This window comes from Pteronotus mesoamericanus, unplaced genomic scaffold (assembly GCF_021234165.1).
Source record: "Pteronotus mesoamericanus isolate MK-2021 breed Mesoamerican mustached bat unplaced genomic scaffold, CSHL_Meso_final contig_68, whole genome shotgun sequence".
NCBI lineage: Eukaryota > Metazoa > Chordata > Mammalia > Chiroptera > Mormoopidae > Pteronotus > Pteronotus mesoamericanus.
The window spans coordinates 15,530,617-15,552,005 of NW_026555234.1; the positions used below are offsets into that span (position 1 = coordinate 15,530,617).

At 38.8% G+C, this 21,389-nt stretch overlaps 1 protein-coding gene across 2 annotated transcripts in view; it reads left to right on the forward strand.

Moving 5' to 3' along the window:
- Positions 1-21,389, forward strand: part of TBC1D19 (TBC1 domain family member 19) — a 115,933-nt gene that overhangs the window by 66,436 nt on the left and 28,108 nt on the right. For both annotated transcript variants that reach the window (XM_054582020.1, XM_054582021.1), the window contains 2 exons: positions 11,679-11,763; positions 13,846-13,890. In XM_054582020.1, coding sequence (XP_054437995.1) covers positions 11,679-11,763; positions 13,846-13,890 — 130 coding nt within the window. The remainder of the gene's footprint in view (positions 1-11,678; positions 11,764-13,845; positions 13,891-21,389) is intronic.

The following is a 21,389-nucleotide window of genomic DNA, read 5'->3' on the forward strand; positions in this document are numbered from 1 at the left end:
CTCCCTTGTCAAATATTAGGGGAATGCATAGTTTATTTCTGAGCTCTTGATTCTGTTCCTTTGCCTTCTGTGTCTACTTTTTATGCCAGTACCATACTGTTTTGATTACTGTATCTTTGTAGTATAGTATAAAATCAGGAAGTGTGATGCCTCCCACTTTGTTCCTTTTTCTCAAGATTACTATGGCTATTTGGAGTTTTTTTATGTCTCTATATGTATTTTAGGATTGGTTTTTTGGTATGTCTGAAAAATGCCATTGGAATTTTTATGGGGATTGCATTGAATCTGGGTAATATTATAACAAAGTTAATTCTTCTGATCCATGAATACAGGATATCTTTTCATTTGTTTGTGTTTTAAGCTTTTTTCATCAAAGTCTTGTAGTTTTCAGTGTACAGGACTTTCACCTCCTTGGTTAAAGTTATTCCTTAGTATTTTATTGTTTTTGATGCTATTATGAATGGGATTGTTTAACAGATATTTTGTTGTTTATGTAGAAAAATACCAGTTTTTTGTATATTGATTTTGAATCCTGCAACTTCACTGAATTCATTGATTAGTCCTAACAGGTTTTTAGTGAATTCTTTAGGATTTTCCATATATAAGATCATATGATCTGCCAATAAAGGCAATTTTATTTCTTTATTTTCTGTTTAGTTGCCTTTTATTTCTTTTTGTTGCTTGATTGCTCAGAGTGGTCTTTGAAAAATACCAATCAATTCATGTCACCTGTGTGATTAAACCAAAACGACCAAAGTCCTTCGTGGTTCCTCCAAGATGACGTACGGTCTGGCCTGCCTCCCTGGCCTCATTGCTGGCCTGTGCCCCGGCACTCTGGCCCTGTGTGTGCTGGTTGCCCTCATCGTTAGCTCTGTAAGTTCACTGTGCTCCTTTCTACTTCAGGGCCATCAGACCTGCAGCTCCTTTGATGTAAAAGACTTACCCTTCAGTCTTCCCCTCCTAATTCCAATTTTTTCTTTAGCTTTCCGTTGAAATGTCACTTACATACACCTTTCCTGACCTATTCCCTACTTCTCAACACAGACACGCAGAACAAGGTCAGAACCATCTAAAATGTAATGTTTTTCATACTTTTTATTTATAGTGCTTAATATAGCTTATTCATTTTTTTTATAATTGTCTTTCCCATATAAATTCCTTGAGTGTTTTCTTCCTCAATGTTAATTCTAGTGGATAGCATTCTGTAGATCCTGAATAAAAATGTTTCTTAACATCATATATGTTTTTATTGATAGGGTTTTCTTTTTTCACTATGGACAAGGAAGCTTCTTTTACCCAAAAGCTTACTGTTAGTGACTATTGGCTGACTAAAGCTTCAGTGCCATTGCGTAGGGCTCTGGATTTTCTCCAGTTAGAGTTCAGTTCTAGAAGTGACGGATCCTCTTTATGAATTGGTTCCTCAGGGAAGATCACAATATTAAAAATATAAAAGAAACAAAACAAAATTAACCAAGTATCTGCTACTTGGCAAGGATTTAACTAGCTGTTATAGTTTTTTGGTCCTTCCTATGCCAACTATTTTGATCCTGAATCATGAAACTGTTAATTGAATACCCAAGTTATAATGTCAATCAAAGGCCAATAATGGCATGATTTATAGTGTGTTGACTATTCTACTTTGATGTATGAGTGGAGGAAAGTGTAATTTGACTATTTTTCTCTCTTTTAGTGACTGGAGAGAGGGAGGTTGTCAGTTTTAAGTTATAACTACACAGGTTTTTGTGGTGGCAAAAGGGACTTGCCAGGTCACAGATTTGGGTCATTGGGTTAACAGGGTCAGTAAAGGGTGTCATTTTAAATGGGAGCAATAACAGTCTCTTCAAACAGTGCCAGAATGAACCCTTGAGGGCCCATTCATTTTTCCCTGTCCCACATTAACTTGGAACACTTAAAAGGGCTAAGCCTGACAAACACAATTATTTGCAAACAATGGAGTCATTCTCTGAAAAATGGTAGAATGATTATCTGTAAATATTTATTGATCCTTATATTTTATGTAAATGATATCACATTTTGTGGGCTTGCATTCTAGCTAAGGAGGCAAGACATGAAGACTAAAAATGTTTTGAAATTGTTTTAAGGTGTTAATGTAAAGCATTGGGTACTAAATTAATTAATGTCACAGACAGTAAGTACTATAGAGTGTGCTTTAACCTTATTTTACATTTTTATCAATATTTTAGTTTAAATTGCGTTAATTTTAAATTTTATATTTTATATATATTTTTCAATTATAGATCTCATGGCCTCTGCTACTTTTACTACTTTGAAAATGGTAGAAAATAAGCTTTAATGGGGATCTTTATCCCTATGACATGAATAAAAGAACAGCTATAATGTCTAAGCTCTGTCTTTGGGAATTATACAGAATTAAATTTTCCTCATGTGGATAGTTACTAAGAAAACACTTTCCATGATCATACTTTTCAACGATTTATCTGAATTATTAAAGTTAATTTAAATAATAAAAATGTAATTATATGCATTAAAAATATTTGACTATCAGAAATAGAGTTCCAATTTTTCTCTGAGGAAAAAACTTCATATATCATGCATGTATGTACATGTGTATGCACATATGTGTAAGATAAAGCTTTTTTATCACTAATTACAGGCTCTCCTTTGGCACAGCGGCCTAGCAACATAACTGCTCTATGGGAAAATGGTTGGTGATAACGGAGTAAATTTACTGTGTTGGGCCATGTTCTGGGTCTAACCCATTTACTGAGTTCGTGACTAGACTATAACATTAAATGGCATAGGCATTGCTGTGTCCACGTATGGACGAGAAAAACTCAGCAGTCCCTCTTTAAGGAAGGTCCCTCTTTAAGGAAGGGCCTCTTTAAGGAAGGCACTGCTGCTGAGTGACTCATGGGGTTGCCTAAATTTCATAGGCAACAACACAGACTGTTATAGAAATAGCGTTTTGAGTAATAGGTCAACTTTTTATCATTCCAAAATTTAGTTTGTTTTCATTTTGCATGAAATTCTTAAAAATACTTAGGTGTGTTGAAAGTCTTAAATGGTGTGAGAGTTTTTAAATGTGGTCAAACAGGAGACTCCCCTCATTCCACAGAAGAAAATTGGATAGAGTGAATATCATTTTCGGGTTCCAGCACTTAATGTCATCATGACAAACTGCAAGTTAACTTCTTATCCAAAGCACATAAAATATTCATGGGGAAGAATTCCTATACAGTAAAAGGAAGGCATGCGGTTCACTCTTTCTGGTGTGTAATACATCCTCTGTCGTATACTTGGCTTATGTGGCGTATGCTTGGCAGTGATACTGACACATTAGAGCATGCCAGAGTTACAGACATTTAGTGCTACTGAATGGAGCTTAAGAAAGACCCAGATACAATCACATATCTTTTATTCATGTATCCATTTAGTCAAATTAGTGTCTGTTCTGATAAAGGCACTGTAGTAGGTGCTGCATAAGAGATGTTTATTAAGCTCACATTTTAGTGGAAAATGAGGGGAGAGGCAAATGCATAGTTATAATTTGATAATTGTTCTGATAGCTCTGAAATTTGTAATGTTCCACACAAACAGAGTTAAAGGGGAAATAAATTCTGGGAGTAATGCAGTTTAGTGGGGGCTTCAGAATAGAAATGTTATGAGAAATGTCTGGTTCTCAAAGGCAAGGAATTAGGAGGAGAATGGGAAAAACAAAAACATACATGAACCACATGCATGCCGTGACTGGTGAGGAGAGATTAGCGCAGTGTGGCCGTGACTGGCTAAGCAGTTCAGGGTAGCGTCAGTGAGCATGTGACAGAGGGCAAGGCCTGTGTGGGTAAATAAGAGAACAAATGTGAAGGACGTGTCAGTAACGTGGTCTTTCATTACATCACTTCCAGTTAAATACATATTCGCCTTTCTTGCCCCCTCCCACTTTCTAGTAATGACTACTTGACTAAACCTTAACCCTGCTCAGGGACGAGCCTGCACCAATTCCGGGGCTGCAGCATGCGTTTGCAAGTGGCTGGAGAAAAACATGCAACCATAATAACTAGTTTTACTTTAAATTCATGACCACTAACCTCAAGAGTTCTTAGTTCTGCCCAGCAGTTCTACTTCAGTTCCTGTCCAATTTTTCATTCATTCCCCTAGATGACTTTTAACACCTCCCCCTTCTTCAAACCTTTGTCTCTTCTCTCTCAGCTGATGACTTTGAGTCCTGTTTCTGGAAAAAAAAAATAAAAAAGCTCTCAACAGAGGGCCCACACATACTCCCCCCACCACATGTCCTCCACCCACCTGCATCTGCACCCATATACTCAGCTTTCCCTCTTTTATTGGATGAACTGCCCTTGCTTTCATTTATGATAAAGCCAATCCTTGCACTTGGCCCTCATCCCCCCTGGGGACTCGAAGGCAGTGCAGTTGTAGATTTTCTATTGTCAATTTCTTCATCTCTTGGATTACTCCTCTCACTATACAAATATGCTGAAACTCCTCTCATCAAAGCAAAATAAAATGAAACAAATATTTTTCTTCATCTTATATCCTTTCCAGCCATTGTCCCATTCCTTTGTTGCCTTATTCAGCAAAACTCCTTTTTTAAAAATCATAGATATTGTTTCCAATTCCCATCCTCCTATTCTCTCTTGAACACTCCTTAAGCAGACTTTTTCTTTTTTCGCTCAACTGCTCTGCCCAAGGTCATGAGTGACTTCATATTGCAGAATCCAATGGTCCGTTCCCAATTCTCATCTTATTTTATTTATTTGGCCATTCCGTTAATCATGGCTTCTGCTTGATTCTCCTTGATTTCTTCGCTCGTTTTCCAGGACATCATGGTTTCTGGTTTCTTCCTCATGCACATTCAACTTCACTGGTTTCTCCTCATCTCTCTCTCCTGCATTGGAGTGCTCCAAGGGTAAGTCTCTGGACCTTTGTTATTTTTTATGTTCTTGCCCTTAGTGATCTCATCTGTTCTTGCGGCTCTAAATACCATTTATACACTGACAGTTCTCACTTTTCTATCTCTTCCTGGGCCTCTCCCTTCAACTCCAGGCTTACCTGTCTGCTCCCAGGGAGCTGTCCTCGTGCCAAAAATCTCATTACCCTGAACTCATTTCCTGGCCACTTCCGGGCCCCTAATTAATATAGCAAGCCTCCCCCAATATATACATGTGGTGCATGCATGCATTATCCTTCTTGTTTCTGTTATCTTTCTCCATAGCACATAACACCAGATGGAGTACAATATATTTTTTTTCCTGTATTCCTTCATAAAAACAACCACTGTGAAGGTAGGGACTTGGGCTTTTGTTGTTGCTGTTATTGTTGTTTACGGCTGTATTTTTAGTGCCTAGGACAGTGGCTGCCACATACTTAGTGTTCAATGAATACTTGTAGGAAGGAAAGATGGAAGGAAGGAACTCTCAAAGATAGAATCAAGGGGGTTTTGGTGACTGGATAAATATACAGGTTGAGGGAAATGGAAGAATCAAGAATGACTGATTTTTTAGGCTTTGGGTAGGTCCAAGAATGGTGATATTAGGGATTAAGATTAGAAACAAGAAGGATGTATACGTTGGAAGTTAGGAGGACAGAAAGGAGAAAAATTTTACATATGTATTTTTCTTGATAAGAATATCATAAGAGCCCTGATTGGTGTAGCTCAGCGGGTTGGGCGTCATCCCGCAAACTGAGGGGTTTCCAGTTCAGTTCCCAGTCAGGGCACATGCCTGGGTTGCAGGCCCGGTCCCTGGTTGAAGGCATGCGAGAGGCATCCCGTTGATGTTTCTCTGGCACATCGTTATTTGTCTCCCTTTCTTTCTCCCTCCCTTCCCCTCTCTCTCTAAAAATAAATAAATAAAATCATTAAAAAAGAATGTCATAAGAAAAAGATACCAGTGCCCAAGCCTAAGCATGGAACTGGAGCAGGGAAAAATAAAGCCTTTCTTTTTTATTCTTCTACCAGATCTCCAATCAGTGCAAGTGAGATTATCAGCACTATCTTTATCATTTATTTATGGAGTGCTTATTAGGTGCCCAGGTCTGCTCTAGACACTTCACATACTTTATAACTATTTCTTACAACAGCCCATCCCATTTTACAGATGAAGCAGCCAAGGCTCAGAGCCCAAGCTCACGCAGCCCCCAAGCCCAGGCCAGGCCGTTCAATCTGCAAGCCCCGTAAGCCGCGTTACCCTTTATTTGTGAGAATCTGGCTTACGGCAGTGTTTCAAAAGGTTACTCTTGAAAATTTGTCATTTGAAATTCTGCAAATCAACTTGGATAAAAATCTAAGAGCACTGCAAATGAAAAACTTGTATCATAGTTGTAAGTTAAAGTGACTAGGCATTTGGTATTCATACTTTCTTACGAGCTTTTTATTCTATAAGGAACTTATTTCTCAGAAAGATTCACCATAAATGTATATGCAGGAGACTGAAGAGAGCCCTGGGCCCGGGCGCGTCTTTGGTTGCTCTCTGCAGACAGTGTAGGTAAGAGTCTGCTAAGGAACCCTGCCTAGTTCAGGCCTGCATATCCAGTTTCCCCTAGCCCTTCTAAATAAATCATTACCATGTATAACCTCATCCTCATAAAGTTTCATTTTTACTTAATTAGTAAGTAATCAAAGTTAAATTTTCTAGTTCATTTGATTGAAATTGTCACCTTCCTAAGAGCTGGCAGCTTGTTGCTTGTGTGTAATGTCTGCCATACTCCCCTGGCATTATCACCTTACAGACACCAGTATTCTTGTTAGAGCCGTCTCAGATAGCTTGTCTCCTAGGGCCCACAGGCACTTGAGGGGGATATATTTAAGCACAAAGCTTCTCCTAACATTGCCATGTTCCCACCAGCCTGCTAACGGAGATACAAACATTTTTGTAGGAATTGTGTTCTCCCTAGGCAATGCTAGAAAGATACTGGTAAGTAAATTCTCCTTTTGCATTATTTTAATTGTATTAGTTTATTAGTAGCTACATTAGTATTGTTTTAGTTGTATTACTTTATTAGCTGTATTAGATTATTACTTAATGTAGCTACAATATTAAGTAGCTACACCCATATACTCAGCTTACTTAGTACTGTAAGTTGAGTACAAATAATAATTGTATTATTAATTGTATTAGCTTATTACTGCTGCTGTAACAGATTTAGTGGTTTAAACCAAAACAAACATACTCTGTTGTATACCTGAAGATGAGAAGTCTGAAGTGAGTTTCGCTAGGCTAAGCCAAGGGGTTTTCAGGCCGTGTTCCTTCTGGAGGCTCTGAGAGAATTCCATCTCTTGCCTTTTCACCTTCCACAGCATACCTGCGTCCTTGGCTTGTGGCCCCTTCCTCCCTCTTCCAAGCCAACAGATAGCATCTTCAAATCTCTCCCTGACTCTGACCCTGTTGCCTCTCTCTTATTGATCAGGATCCTTGTGATTACATTGGGCCTGGCAAGATAGTCCAAGATAATCTCCCAAACTAATTATCTTCAGTTTAGTCACACCTGCAAAATTCCTTTTGTCATGTAAGGTACAATGGCCACAGGTTCCAGGGATTAAGATGTAGACATCTTGGTGAGGAGGGCGGGGGCACATTATTCTACCTACCATGGTGGTACAGAGAGGTTTGCCAAGAGATGAGATTAATATTATTTACTGGTTTGATAACATGTTATAGATTTAGAATATAATGATTTCATTAAATTGGCAAATATTCACATTTATAGGTCTAAAAATAATAGTGATATGATTATGATCATCGCACAATATTTGCAAGTATCAAATCTTTTTGTTGTACAACTGAAACTAATTGGTCAATTATATTGTGATTTAAAAATGATGTGATTATGTCAATAGATGCCCAAAACATATTTGACACTGTATTTAATAGCATCTATTTTTAAAAACTGGTTAAGTGGTTAAAGTGGTTAAAAACAAACACTCTAAAATTTACTCTCTTAACCATTTGTAAGTATCCAGCTCAGTACTGCTGAGTATATTCACATTGTTTTGCAACCCAACATTTTTTTTTTTACTAACTAGGCTGGAAATATATTTTCTTGACATATAAGTAATATTTATATAACAACAATATTTGCTATCTTAATGTAAGTTAATGTTACTTAATGTTGGAATACTATAGATATCCCCACTAAAACAAGGAAAGAACATAAGTCATTTTGGAATTTCTCGCTAATACGGTAGGAAAAATAAATTAGAGTTACAGATATCAGAAAGCATACAAAATTATAGTCAAGTATAGATATATAAAAAAAAATCAGGGATTAACTGAAAACCATTAGAACAAATAAGATAATTGAATGCCTGTTTACAAATTAAATATTAAAAGCACTTTTTAAAATATGAACCATAGTCATTTAGAATATAAAACAGAAAATAAAGAGCCAGGCAACATAAGAGACTGAGCTCACCTAATAGCCCCCTTCCCACTATAACCATAAAGAAACACTGGGTAGAAGATAACAAAAGCTGACGAGCCAAAGAGTCATCCAATGTTCAGTGCACATCCCCTCTGACTGGGCAGTTTTATTTCCACATATTTATCCTACAGAGATATCCATATGTGTGTGAAATGACACAGTAAAAGGCTCACTATTTTGACATTGTCAGAAATAGCATAAAGTTGAAAATCATTTAAATATTCACTCCTAGGGGACTAACCCGTTAAATAAATTATGGTATATACCCACAGTGAAATATGATATAGCTCTTAAAATGAACCAGCTCTATATGAAGCAGCAGTATAGAGCAGTATGAAAAGATCTCTAAAGTACGTTGTTAAAAAATGATAATTATACGGTACTGAACATTGTATATGGAGTCCTACCATTTGAGCTGAAACTGCCGTCAAGATTACCAGTATCTAAATCCAATGCCCAATGTTCAACCCTCCTCTTCATTGATCTCTCAATAAATAGCATCAGACCCAGTTGTGTGCCTTCTTCACCAAAGGCAAAATCAACATTTTGGGAACCTAAAGCATATTCAACTTGGGGGGCTTTCTTTAAGAAAGAGAATATAGTGTTACAAATACAAAATTAGATAAGAACTGATATCTAATTGTTGAGAATAAGGGAAAGAATCATAACTTGTTAGAACCCTAGAGATCCAGGTTCTTTTTTTTTTTTTTTTTTTTTAATTCTTTTTAGGCAGTTTACTAGGAGTGCACACATAGAAACACTTTCTTACTACAACCTGACTTCCCCGTCTTACCCAGAACACACCACATCTCCCAGGAACCCCCAGCACTCAAAGGGACCCGTGCTCAGGAAGGGCCCTGAAGCCCCTTCTTCTCTTGGTTACTCCTCAGTCTCCTCACCTGCTCCTTATCTCCAATATCTCAATGTCAGAGTGTCCCAGGTCTCGGGTCTGGCCTGCCTTTCCTTGAGTGACACTCGGCGATTTCACCCAACTCACCTGTCTTGGAGCTCTTGTCCATCTGCATGTTGAGAACTCCCAAATTTGTGTCTTCAGTCCAGACCTCTCACCTGTACTCCAGATTGCTAGTGTCTCCAACCACCCATTCAGCATTCCCATTTAGATATTTTGCAGATGTCTCAAACTGAGAATGTTGAAAACTGATCCCGCGATCTCTCAGAATTGGTCCACTCGGCTTTCCCTACGTTGACAGTAACTTCATTTCCCCTTTACTCAGATTAAGCACCCTTCTGCTTGGCGTCGTCTTTGACTCCTATCTTTCTCTCATACACACCATCCAATCTGTGGGTAAATTCTGCTGGATCTACCTTTACATTGTATTTAGAAATTGACAACTTTCCCCCACTTTTTCCGTGTTGCAAGATGAGTAACCAGGGACATAGATGCAGATGGAGACTTGCATGCCATTCTCCAAAACATAAGCTAACCTATGTTCCCAAAGGGGAATAACCAGACGTATTTGATGACCACCACCAATGACTTTCATAATTGAGGTGAATATATAGAGAGTATGATATATGTGGGGAGGGACTTTTTAAACATGAAAGTTGGTGGATTTGAGCACATAAACATTAAAAATATCTCTGTCAAAAATAACTAACAAATTATTTGAGCAAAGCCATTTGTAACATAATTAGACCAAAGATGAGAATCATTAAAATACACATAATTTAAACAAATCAATAGTTTTAAAACATTGATTTTTAAAATAGACTAAGATGATTAACTGAAAAATAAAAGAAATGCAAATGGAAGAGTGTTCAACCTCATTAGTAATTAGAGCAAGATACCATTTTTTTTACCTGTGAGATGATAACTTGTTTCAATGAGAATAACAGAGACTGTGTGCTATCTTCCTGCTGGCTATATTTAAATAAAAGAAACCCTTTCTGGGGAGCAATTCAGCAATGTGTATCAGAAAGTTTTAGATTTAAAATGCCCATCACTTGGCATCTAGTCCAGTTTTAGGGATTTAAGTAAAGGTGTACATAAATATATAGATATAAGGAAGTACACTGCAACATTGTTTCTAGTTTGGGAAAAGTGAAAATAATGAAATGATCAACAAAAAGATAGGTTTAATAAACTATTGTTCACCCGTATAATGGAATATTCTGCACATTAAAAAATGTGGGTAGGAAATATTTATTTTATAATATTGAGAGAAAATGGATTATAGAACAGTATGCATAATCCTATTTTGTTTGAAAAATTTATGTGCTTATAAGAGTCTGAAATGATATACATCAAAATATTAACACTGGTGGGATTATTAGTGTTTTTCCTATTTTGAGGAACAGTATTTCTAATTTTTCATCGTAAATATATATTGCTTGTATAGTATTTTAAAATAAAAATAAATCAGGGGCAATGGTTGGTACACATGTCACCCTTAGGCCTGACTGATGTGCAGTCCTCACACCTGTCTTTCTTGTGTCTTGGACCCACAGTTCCCCTGTTCTTTCATTCTTGCTGCCAGCCCAGCCCTGACTTTGTGTCCCTGTTCTGTTAACCGGGCTTCTGCCTTTTCCGGTCATTCCCAACTTCTTTTCTTAGTAACATCTTTGAATCCCAGGTCCAATACCAAGACCCAGGTTTCCTGTCACTAAGTGCCTTCTCAGGGATTGGCCCCCTCCCTAAAATTCCAGGCTCTCCTAATGGACATCCTTGATTCAGGTAGACTTGCCACACTCTGCCTGCTGGTAGGACGACCAGCTTCTAGCAGATATTGGGCTGCCACTTGTTCTGCTGCGGCTGCCGTCCCCTCTACGGATCTGGAGTTGCCTTCCCTTCCAGCTGACACGCCCCGCGCCTGCGGCTGCATCCCGGGAATGAGCCTAGCTCCGGTGGCTGAACTTCCCCAACTGCCCTAGGCCACCGCCGTTCTCTAGGGGCCCCGCATACATTTCTCATCTGTTAAATTTTTTCCAGGTTTTTCTCCTTTCGGCTACAAAACACAATAAAACAATCAACTTGGAAGTTAGCAACTTGCATTTTTTCCCTTTTTTTGCTGTTGTTCAAGGTTTAAGTAGCTAACAGTAAGAAATCCTCAGGTGAACGTTGGCCGTGGCATCTGACGTTCTCGGGTACGCTTTAAAGCGCACCAATAGAGGGCACTCTTCCTACTGCGAGGCCCTGCCCCGAACTTGAAAGAGGCTCCCTCACTGCCTCCCAAGCAGGAAATAGCCATGCATTAAACAGTGCTTAATTGTTTGTTTTTTTCCAATGTTATACCCAGGTTTTACTTTGTTTTTCCCGGGATACATCAGTGTTGGGTCACTTTGCGTACAACAGTGCTTCACCACCGAAATCATACATAAGAGGTAAAATTTTAGTAACATAAAAGAAGTATTTTTTAACACATTATCATACCAAGACTGTTTTCTCTCTCTTGCTGTTTTTGTCTTATTGGTTGACTTTTATTTTCCCTTTTATGAGTTTATCACATGAATTTGCTTTTTCTAATTATTTTACCTTCATAATTCTTCTCTAAAAATAATCTACAGCTCTTAAAATTGCAGTATAATTTATATTCTAATAGCTCTCTAATTTCTATTTTAGTGTTTTCTTCTCTTTATCCCTAGCTGCCTGCAAGATATCACTATTTCAATATCCTGCCACCCCCTGACAACTGAACTAATTCACCTGGAACCCTTTCCCAACTTCTCCTTGTTATTAAGTGGTGAACACCTAGCACTAAAAGCTATTGTGTATGGTACCGTTGGCTGTTCCCATAAACAAACAGTTTCTCCGGCACCTCCTGAGTCAGGCTGTCTGCCTGGTTCCTCCGACCTTGGCCCTAGGACAAGCCCACATCACCTGGTGCTGGGATAGGCTCCCCTCACCTTGGGGGCTCTGTTCCATCGCTTCTAAATTGAACCTTTTGTGTGCTTGTTTGTTTCTGTAACCATATCTGTTAAAAGCCTGACTATACAATTTGTCTAAAGGGACCACCTCTAAACTTAGCCGAGATTTAAGGCCATCCATCGGCTGTTCCTATCTTAGCCTAGCTAACTTTGCTTTCTTTATTATTGCACATTACTCCATATTCATTCTAGCCTCTTCTCCAAAAACCGTAGGTCCTTGGAGAACTAGCCTATATCTCACCAAATCCATCAATTCAGCATCAATTTCCCTCTCCTCTAAACCTCTAAAACACCTCAAGCCTGTGCCAGAAAATTTAGCAAACATATCCTAAATGCTTCCTGTTGTAGTCTGGATTATAAACCACTTGGTCGAAGGACCAGGTCTTATATATTTATTCTGTTTGCCTCTTAACATCCAGCCCAGTATTACCCACCTGTACCAGTCTGTCTGTCTATCATCTATCTATCATCTATTTTTTTTATTATTCCATTCTCTACTGGCACATAAAATTGGTCCTGTTGTCTCCACCTTAACTTAAATATCATGGTTCTTATTCTTCATCTCCTCTCTGCCACGACCCCCAACAAGAACAACAAAAATTTTTTTTAATTTAATTAAAAGTATTGCCTTAAAGCTCAGGACAAAATTGCATGTGCTTTTTCAATAGACTAAAGGTGTTTAAAAAAAAAATTCCTAAAGATATTAAATGGAAAGTGGGAAAAAACTCAGAACCTTAAAAGTTTTGAGGAAGAGCTATTTTTAAAAACTCTTTAAGCATTTAAATGTGATGAATATACTTTAATTTTTTGAGATAATTCTGATTTCAAATATTTGACCTCATTCTTGAAACATATAAACTGTTTTGGGATTCAGAAAATATTAGTTCCATATAGTTAAAGACACTTAATTTTTAACTTTTGAGCCCATTCTATAAAAATGTAAACTACTGAGGCACTGCAAAGCTTAGGACTTGCTTTAATGAATACATTAGAATTTATAGTTAGCAAAACAATTCTAAGCTTATAAATAGATGCTTCTCTTCTTAAGAAGCTTGAAAGCATTTTTTCTTTTAATTATTTTGTATTGCTTACCGTGTGCTTAAGTTTCTACTATTGATTTTAATTGAAGAAAGGATTTGCTAACATCAAAAGTTTGGCCCCAGCTGGTGTGGCTCAGTTGTTGGGGCATCATCCTGCAAACCACACGTTTGCCAGTTTGATTCCTGGTTAGGACGGGTATGGAAGCCAGCCATTAGGTGTTCCTCTCTTACGTCAGTGTTTCTCTCCGTCTCTTTTTCCCTCCCTTCCCCTCTCTCTAAAATCAAAGATAAAAATAAAATAAAATAAAGAGATTGGCTGGCATATTTTCAAATTAATTCCATACCATAAAATGACCTGAAATGAGGTTTTACTATTTACTATTTACTAAATGTAGTTTTTAAAAAGTCCATTAATTATTAGTACATTTACAAAATTAGTTAATTTTTCAAGTTTTGTTTATATAATCATACTGAAACCCACTATGGCTTTCTCTTATAGGAAAACTAGGAATAGAAGAATATGCTGTCTTTTATCCACCAAATGGTAAGAGTAATGCTGTTGCTTCCTCTAGTGGGAAATAGGAAAATTACAATTTTAATAATAGGAATAACTTTCTTATTCTCCATCTTTGAAAAGATAATACTTTATTATCTAAAATAAATCTTCTACAGAATACCTATGTTTTTAGGCTTTATTTTTTTAAAGTATATTTTATTCATTATGCTATTTACAGTTGTCCCATTTTTTTCCCTCCCTTTTATTCCCCTCCACCCTGCACCCCACTCCCACCTGCATTTCCCCCCCTTAGTTCATGTCCCTGAGATGTTCATATCAGTTCTTTGGCTTCTCCATTTCCCATGTTATTCTTAACCTCCCCTGTCTATTTTGTGCCTCCCCTTTATGCTTCTTACTCCCTGTGCCTTTCCCCCCATTCTCCCGCCGCCACTCCCCACTGATAGCCCTCCCTGTGATCTCCATTTCTGTGATTCTGTTCCTGTTCTTGTTTGTTTTTGTTTTTGTTTTGTTTTGTTTTGTTTTACGTTAAGTCGTTGATAGTTGTGAGTTCGTTGTCATCTTACTGTTTATAGCTCTGATCTTTTTCTAAGTCCCTTTACCATTTCATATAATAAGGGCTTGGTGATGATGAACTCCTCTAACTTTATCTGGGAAGCACTTTATATGCCCTTCCATTCTAAATGAGAGCTTTGCTGGATAGAGTCATCTTGGATGTAGGCCCTTGCCTTTCAGGACTTGGAATACTTCTTGCTAGCCTGAAAGGTTTCTTTTGAGAAATCAGCTGACAGTCTTGTGGGAACTCCTTTGTAGGTAACTGTCTCCTTTTCTCTTGCTGCTTTGAGGATTCTCTCCTTATCTTTAATCTTGGGTAATGTAATTATGATGTGCCTTGGTGTGTGCTTCCTTGTGTCCAATTTGTTTGGGACTGTCTGAGCTTCCTGGACTTCTTAGAAGTCTATTTCCTTTGCCAGATTGGGGAAGTTCTCCATTATTTTTTCAAACAAGTTTTCAATTTCTTGCTTTTCCCCTTCTCCTTCTGGTACCCCTATGACTCAGATGATGGAAGATTTAAAGTTCTCCCAGAGGTTCCTAAGCCTCTCCTCACTTCTGAATTTTTGTTTCTTCATTCTGTTCTGACCGAATATTTATTTCTTCCTTATGTTCCAAACTGTTGATTTGAGTCCCAGTTTCCTTCCCTTCACGTTGGTTCCCCGTATATTTTTCTTTATTTCACTCTGCATAGCCTTCATTTTTCCCTCTATTTTGCAACCATACTCAGCCATTTCTTTGAGCACCCTGATTACCAGTGTTTCGAACTCTGCATCTGATAGGTTGGCAATCTCTTCGTCACTTAGGTCTTTTTGTGGAGTTTTGACCTGTTGTTTCAGTCGGGCCATATTTCTTTGCCTCAGCGCACCGATTGCTGTTGGAAGGGGCAGAGCCTTAGGTGTTGGCCAGGGCGGGGCAACCCATGTTGCTGCTGTGACGCTGCATGTGAAGGAGGAGCCCGAGAGGGAACAGTGCTGCTGGCTTGGCTCTTGGCTGGTTTTCAGTCACTTACCTGGCTACCCACAAGCAAAGTGGGCCCTTCTGGTGCTGATTCCCAGGTGGGTGGGTTTGTGTACATTCTAGGAGCCCGTGGGTGTCTCCAGTGAACTCTCCTGTGAGGCTGGGAGTTTCTCCCGCTGCCACAACTCCCACGGGTGTTTACCGCCAGAAGTATTGAGGCTTTTCTTTTCCCACACTGGGACCTGGATTGTGTGGTCTGTCTCGGTCCCAGCTGTTCCTCCAGCTGCCACCTTGCCCTATGTCCTCTCTGCCCCCGCAGCCCGTCTCTGCCTCTCCTGCCAGTCTTGATGGATGTTTCTTCTTTAGCCCCTTGGTTGTTGGACTTCAATACAGTTCGATTTTCTGGCGGTTCTAGTTGTTTTTTGTTTTTAACCTTGTTGTTGTCCTTTTTGGGGTTGTTTGAGGAGGTAACGTGTATCTACCTACACCTCCATCTTGGCCAGAAGTCTAGAATATCTATTTTAATTAACTTTTTCATGTGGTAGGTTTGTGCTAAACTATGCATAGCCTCCCTGGTTTTCCTTGAGACCAATAGTAACATTTGTGGGAAAATTAAGTAGACAGGTGTCTAAGTCCAGGGCACTTCGTTTTTCTCTGAAGGACACTAGTTCGTTCAGTACCTTTCCTGGCTTCATTGGAGCAGAGCTCTAATGAGGGGATGGCCTTGTGTTGCACTTTATTGTTCTACAATTTGATAAGTGTAGTGTTAATTAAATAAAAAGATTATTAAGGAATATATCACTGAAATAATTTGTTTTCATTATGTAAAATGATCAAATGAATAATGACCTTATTAGGTATTAAGTAATTCTCTGAGATTATTAGATAGTTTTTAACTTATGCTTCTTGTAAAGCAAATATAGCAGTCCTTATGATAACATTAAGTTGGATCCTGAAAAAGCTTTTTACTCCAAAGTTAAGAACACGGGCTTTGCAAGCCATCAGACCCGCTTTCAGTTCCCAGTCCTGCTAGGTCACCCTATGGCCTTGGGTAAGTGACATGACTTTGCTGATCTTCAGATTTGTCATCTGTCGCATATGGATAATAGATTAAATGAGATACACTGTGTGAAACAGCACAGTGCCTGACGTGTATGTAGTGAGAACTCAGAAAGTGGAGCTGTTACAATTGTATTTAGCCCCTTCGTTGACCACTCCATCTAAAACTCAGCACCCTGTCTTTGCGCCTCTCAGTGCCGGTGCCCCAGGGCCTTTCCCGGCCGTCCTCCTGTGTCCCTCCTCCGGCACCGCTGTTATCCAGCGCCTGCCCCACCCTTGCTCTGCTGCTCTCCTTTCCACAGATTTCCTAGGGCTTTTTTCCTGCTCTCTTGGCTCTGTTTGTTAAGTACTCTAAAATTTCTATCTTCAATTCTGACGTCTACAATAATAAACTTAACATGTCTCAACCTGAACTCATTAATTGATCTTCCTATACTCACTATTCAAAAGATAAAAAAACTAAATTAAATTTTAAAACAAAACTGCCCTGGCTGGTGTGGCTCAGTGGATTGAGTGCTGGCCTGCAAACCAAAGGGTCACTGGTTCAATTCCCAGTCAGGCCACATGCCTGGGTTGCAGGCCGGGTCCCCATTGAGGGGCATGTAAGAAGCAACCACACGTTGATGTTTCTCTCCCTTTCTTTCTCCTTCCCTTCCCCTCTCTCTGAAATTAAATAAATAAAATCTTTTTAAAATTTTGAAACAAAACAAAACAAAAAACCCCACTATTTCTCTTTCAGTTCATTGTTCTCTCATATAACCAATAATTCAAGGCCTAAAACCTGGCAGTCATCCTTGATTCCTTCCAGTCTTGGACTCCTCATCTTCGTTTGCTCCTCATCATAGCCATGTCCAATTTTGTCTTCAAAACACGTGTGGGACCTCTCCTTTCCTCGCCATAACTGCTGGGTTGTCCTCGCTAAGGCTTTACTTTCTCTACTGCTTCTTAAGTGCTACATAAACCTAATTGGTCTCCTTTCTTCCAGTCTTTTCTAGCTCTGCTCAGCTGGCACAATGCTATCTGAGTTGGACATGTAAAAGGAAAATAGGAAAATTCCTATTTTCTTCCTTAAAGCTTTCTTAGTGGCTCCTCATCGCCTTATATGTCCAAGCCTCTTGGCATGGCACATGAGGACATTTTTTTTTGTCACGTTAATATCAAACTGTGAATTACTCACACACACCCACCTACTCTCACAGAAGCACTGTACTGCTTCCTACCTCATTACCTCTCTGTTCCTAGCCTTGGATTAGCCCATTCAGCCCTTCTTCGCTGGACCGTCTGTCTCAGTCCAGGCACCATCCTCCTCAGGAAGCATTCCCTGTGTCCCCAGGTTCACCGACGGCCCCCTTCTTTAGGCTCCTGGAGCACCCCGTGTGAAAACCCTGGGTCTCTCTTGCTATACGTGCTTGACGTTGTTTATTGATGCCTTGTCTCCCCCTCTAGACTACAGGTTTCTTGTGGTTCAGGACTGTATCATTCATTTTTGTTCCTCTGGTATTGAGTTCTAGTAGGAGTTTAATGATTATTTACTTAAACTAGTTAGAGGCTTTTTAATTTTAACATGCATGTATAACTATAGTTATATCTGTCTCCCAGAAACTTAATTTTCAGATAACTTTTTATATTTACCAATGACTCAGGGAATAAAATACGTCTGAAGAGCCAGAAGAGATGTCTGGGGGATCAGGTTCCAGCTCTCTATTCATAGGAGAGCTTTTTCAACTTAGTTTAGAACATACTAGTTTTTACTAACACATGTGTCTAACAAACTTGGTTTACTGTTTTTCTGCCTCCCTATAAAAACAGAAGCATGGAAGGAGACTGATAGAGATAGGAAAACTCACTAACAGCAGCAGAAGTGAAAAATCAGAGACCTTACAAAGGAAAATAGAAAAACTATAAAATAGCATATTAGAGCAGAAAAACTATAAAACATATGAGAACAGGAAAATAGAAAAACTATAAAACAGCATATTAGAGCACTCTGCAAGTCTGTCTAGGACTGTTATATGTGAAAGCCAGTAACTCATGCCTTTAAAAAGGTTTCACTGGGTAGTAGTGTGGTATAATAATTTAAAACACTTAGAATGGGCACAAGGTACTAAGAAAAAATATTGCCATAATATTAATAGTAATAGTAGTTGCAGCAGCAGTAGCTAATGTTTTTCAAGACTATTGTACACCACACAGCATGCTAAGTATATCACATTTATTAGTTCATTTGATCCTTACAAGAAGCTTCTGAGAGAGGTACTAATATGATTTATTATCCCTATTTACCGATAAAGAAGCCGAGGCCCAGAGTGTTAACTTGCCCAGCTGGTCACTGGCAGCGCCGGGCTTTGAACCTAAGCTCTTTGACTTCAGAAGCAATACTTGTAGTCACCATGTATTTCCTCAGAAAATGTTACTGAGTTTATTATGCTGTCTTTTAGAAGAAAAGAAAGTGGTTAACACATTGAAAAGGTAAAAGATATTTTTATTTATTTATATATTTTTATATATATATAAAGATTTTATATATATTTTCATCCAGAATAAAAATAGTTAAATGCATAATGGCGTAACCCCGCAGCTATTCATAAACTTGATTCTTCAGAGTTATTTCTTCTCTCAGGTTGTTTTAGACTCTTACCAGAATCGGGGAGGGCCCTCTCCTCTGGACCATGAGACTCAAGTGGCAGAACAGGAAGAGACAGAGACTACTTGGTTTGCTATCCCTTTATTTTTTGCTCAAGGCAATACTCAGCTACATTCTTATATTATCCACCCTGTTTTTCAACCTCTGTCAAAGTCAGGATTACGTTGAAGTCTCAAAGGTGCCTCTCCCACTACCCCCACCAAACTCGTCTTGGTCTCTTTGGCTCCGTGGCCCGCACAGAGAGGTTTGCCAGCCACATGCTGACTCCCTGTCCGTCTCTGACCAGGCTGGTGCTTCCAAGGGGGCACAGGTTTGCTCGCTCACCCACCCACCTGTGATCCCCTTTCCTAGGGTGGATATGACAGGCCACAGTGGTGTCAGATGTTACTGTCTCAGCTCACTTGAGGCCTTGTCAGCGGACAGGTTTTCTCAAATAGGTTCATCAAACAACTAGTGAGCAAAATTTCTGAGCTGAGGGAGATTTCTCACCGGAATTGTATAAGCTCTCCTTGTTTCTAATTCTTTGTTCAACATGTATTATTTGTGTTTATTTATTCATTTAATAAATAATGATTTAGCCCTGCTCTGGCACCCTCTTCTAGGTGAGTGATCCACATAGAAGCACATGCTCTTAAGGAGCTTACACTCTAGCCAGGGAGACATATTATAAACAAGTAAACAAAAAACTAATGAAAATAATTTCAGGGATTGATGAAATGAACAAGAAAAGGGAAAAGAAATGGATTACAGGTAGGGTCGGGGGGACATGCATATTTTAGATAAGGTGGCCCAGAAAGGCACCTCCTAATCACTCTCATGTAAACTCCAAGAGAACAAGCACCTTAATCACCTGATGACGAACATACATATCTAGCACCTGGAATCATGCGTGGCATAAAGCCACTCATCAGTGGACGCTATCCCCCAGATGAGGCAGTGAACGTAGGAGAATATAGAAGAGCAAGAACAGAAACAAGGAGACAAGACTTACACAGAGCTCTGACTGAGACTTAGACAAACATCACAGTTTGCTAACGCCATTTGTTTCTTGTAGGACAAGACAAGATAATTCATTGCTAGTGAACATTAAGTAGAGGAGTGTTGGGACTCTAGAGCAGTGAGTGGTTCGTCGCCAAGGGCAAGACTATCTCCACCCCGCAACCCTCAGAGGACATTTGGCAGTGTCGGAAGTGCTTTCATTATCACAGCGGCGGGGTGGGAGGGCTGCTGCCTGTCAGTATCTCACGGATGCTGCTGAACATCCTACAGTGCACAGGACAGCTCTTTACAATGCAGGTTAGGAAAGGCTCTTGGAAGCAATCATGAAAATAGGTCATTTCAAATCTGCCTACTGGCGTCAAGTTGATAAACAGCAATGTACTTTGTCATCTATATTAAATAAATTCAAAACATTCATAATCTAAAATTCATTTGATGTGTAACTTTACACATAAATTGAAAACCTAATAAAATTTTATTTAAAATATGACTTTTAGACTGATATTTAAATATGGATATGTCCTGGCGTTTGGGGAAATTTTAACTACTAAAAAAGTAACGAAGTCATATTCTGAAGTTCTAATTCAGACAGATAATGGAAATACTTAGAAAATAATTTATCCATTATCCTAATCCCTATTCTTCCTGACCAGTAGGCTCACGTGGAATGAGAATAAACAGAGGAAATGATTATTTCAACAAATGAATTAAATAAACTGTACAAAGTAATCTCGAATGAAAGAGTGTAAAAATTTGCTTTTAACTGGAGTGATGTTAAAGTGAATCAGAAGTGAGAGTTATGGTACAACTATAAATATTAAGTATTAATAGAGACTGAGGAAATGAAGGGAAAATATTTAGTAAGTATAAAGCATGTTGATATTTGATGTATTTTCTGAGTCATATTTCCTATTTTTATCTCATCTAGTTCAAGATTTGTTTTTGTTGACAATATTTACCATTCTGAGCTTTATCAAAGGCCCATTAAATCATTACTTTGTAAAGTCATTCCTATTGAATGGAGTTAATATTTTAGGCAGTTAATAGTTTAGACTTCCTTCAGATTGATAAGGGAAGGCTAGCATCTTAAAATAATCACCCATAGCAGGCTCGTAGAACTCCTGTGCCAGATGGGAGATCGTGCCCCACGCATCCTGAAGGCTGCTGGAAGCAGCACTCTTGAAAGACAGCCAGGTGGGTGAAATTCGACCCTTGAAAACCTGAGGTGATGAGAGCCAAAGGAAAGGGTTTTAAAAAATGGGCCAAGGACATGACAGCCTCTAAGATCAAAGACATGTTCTAGGTGGCATGTGCC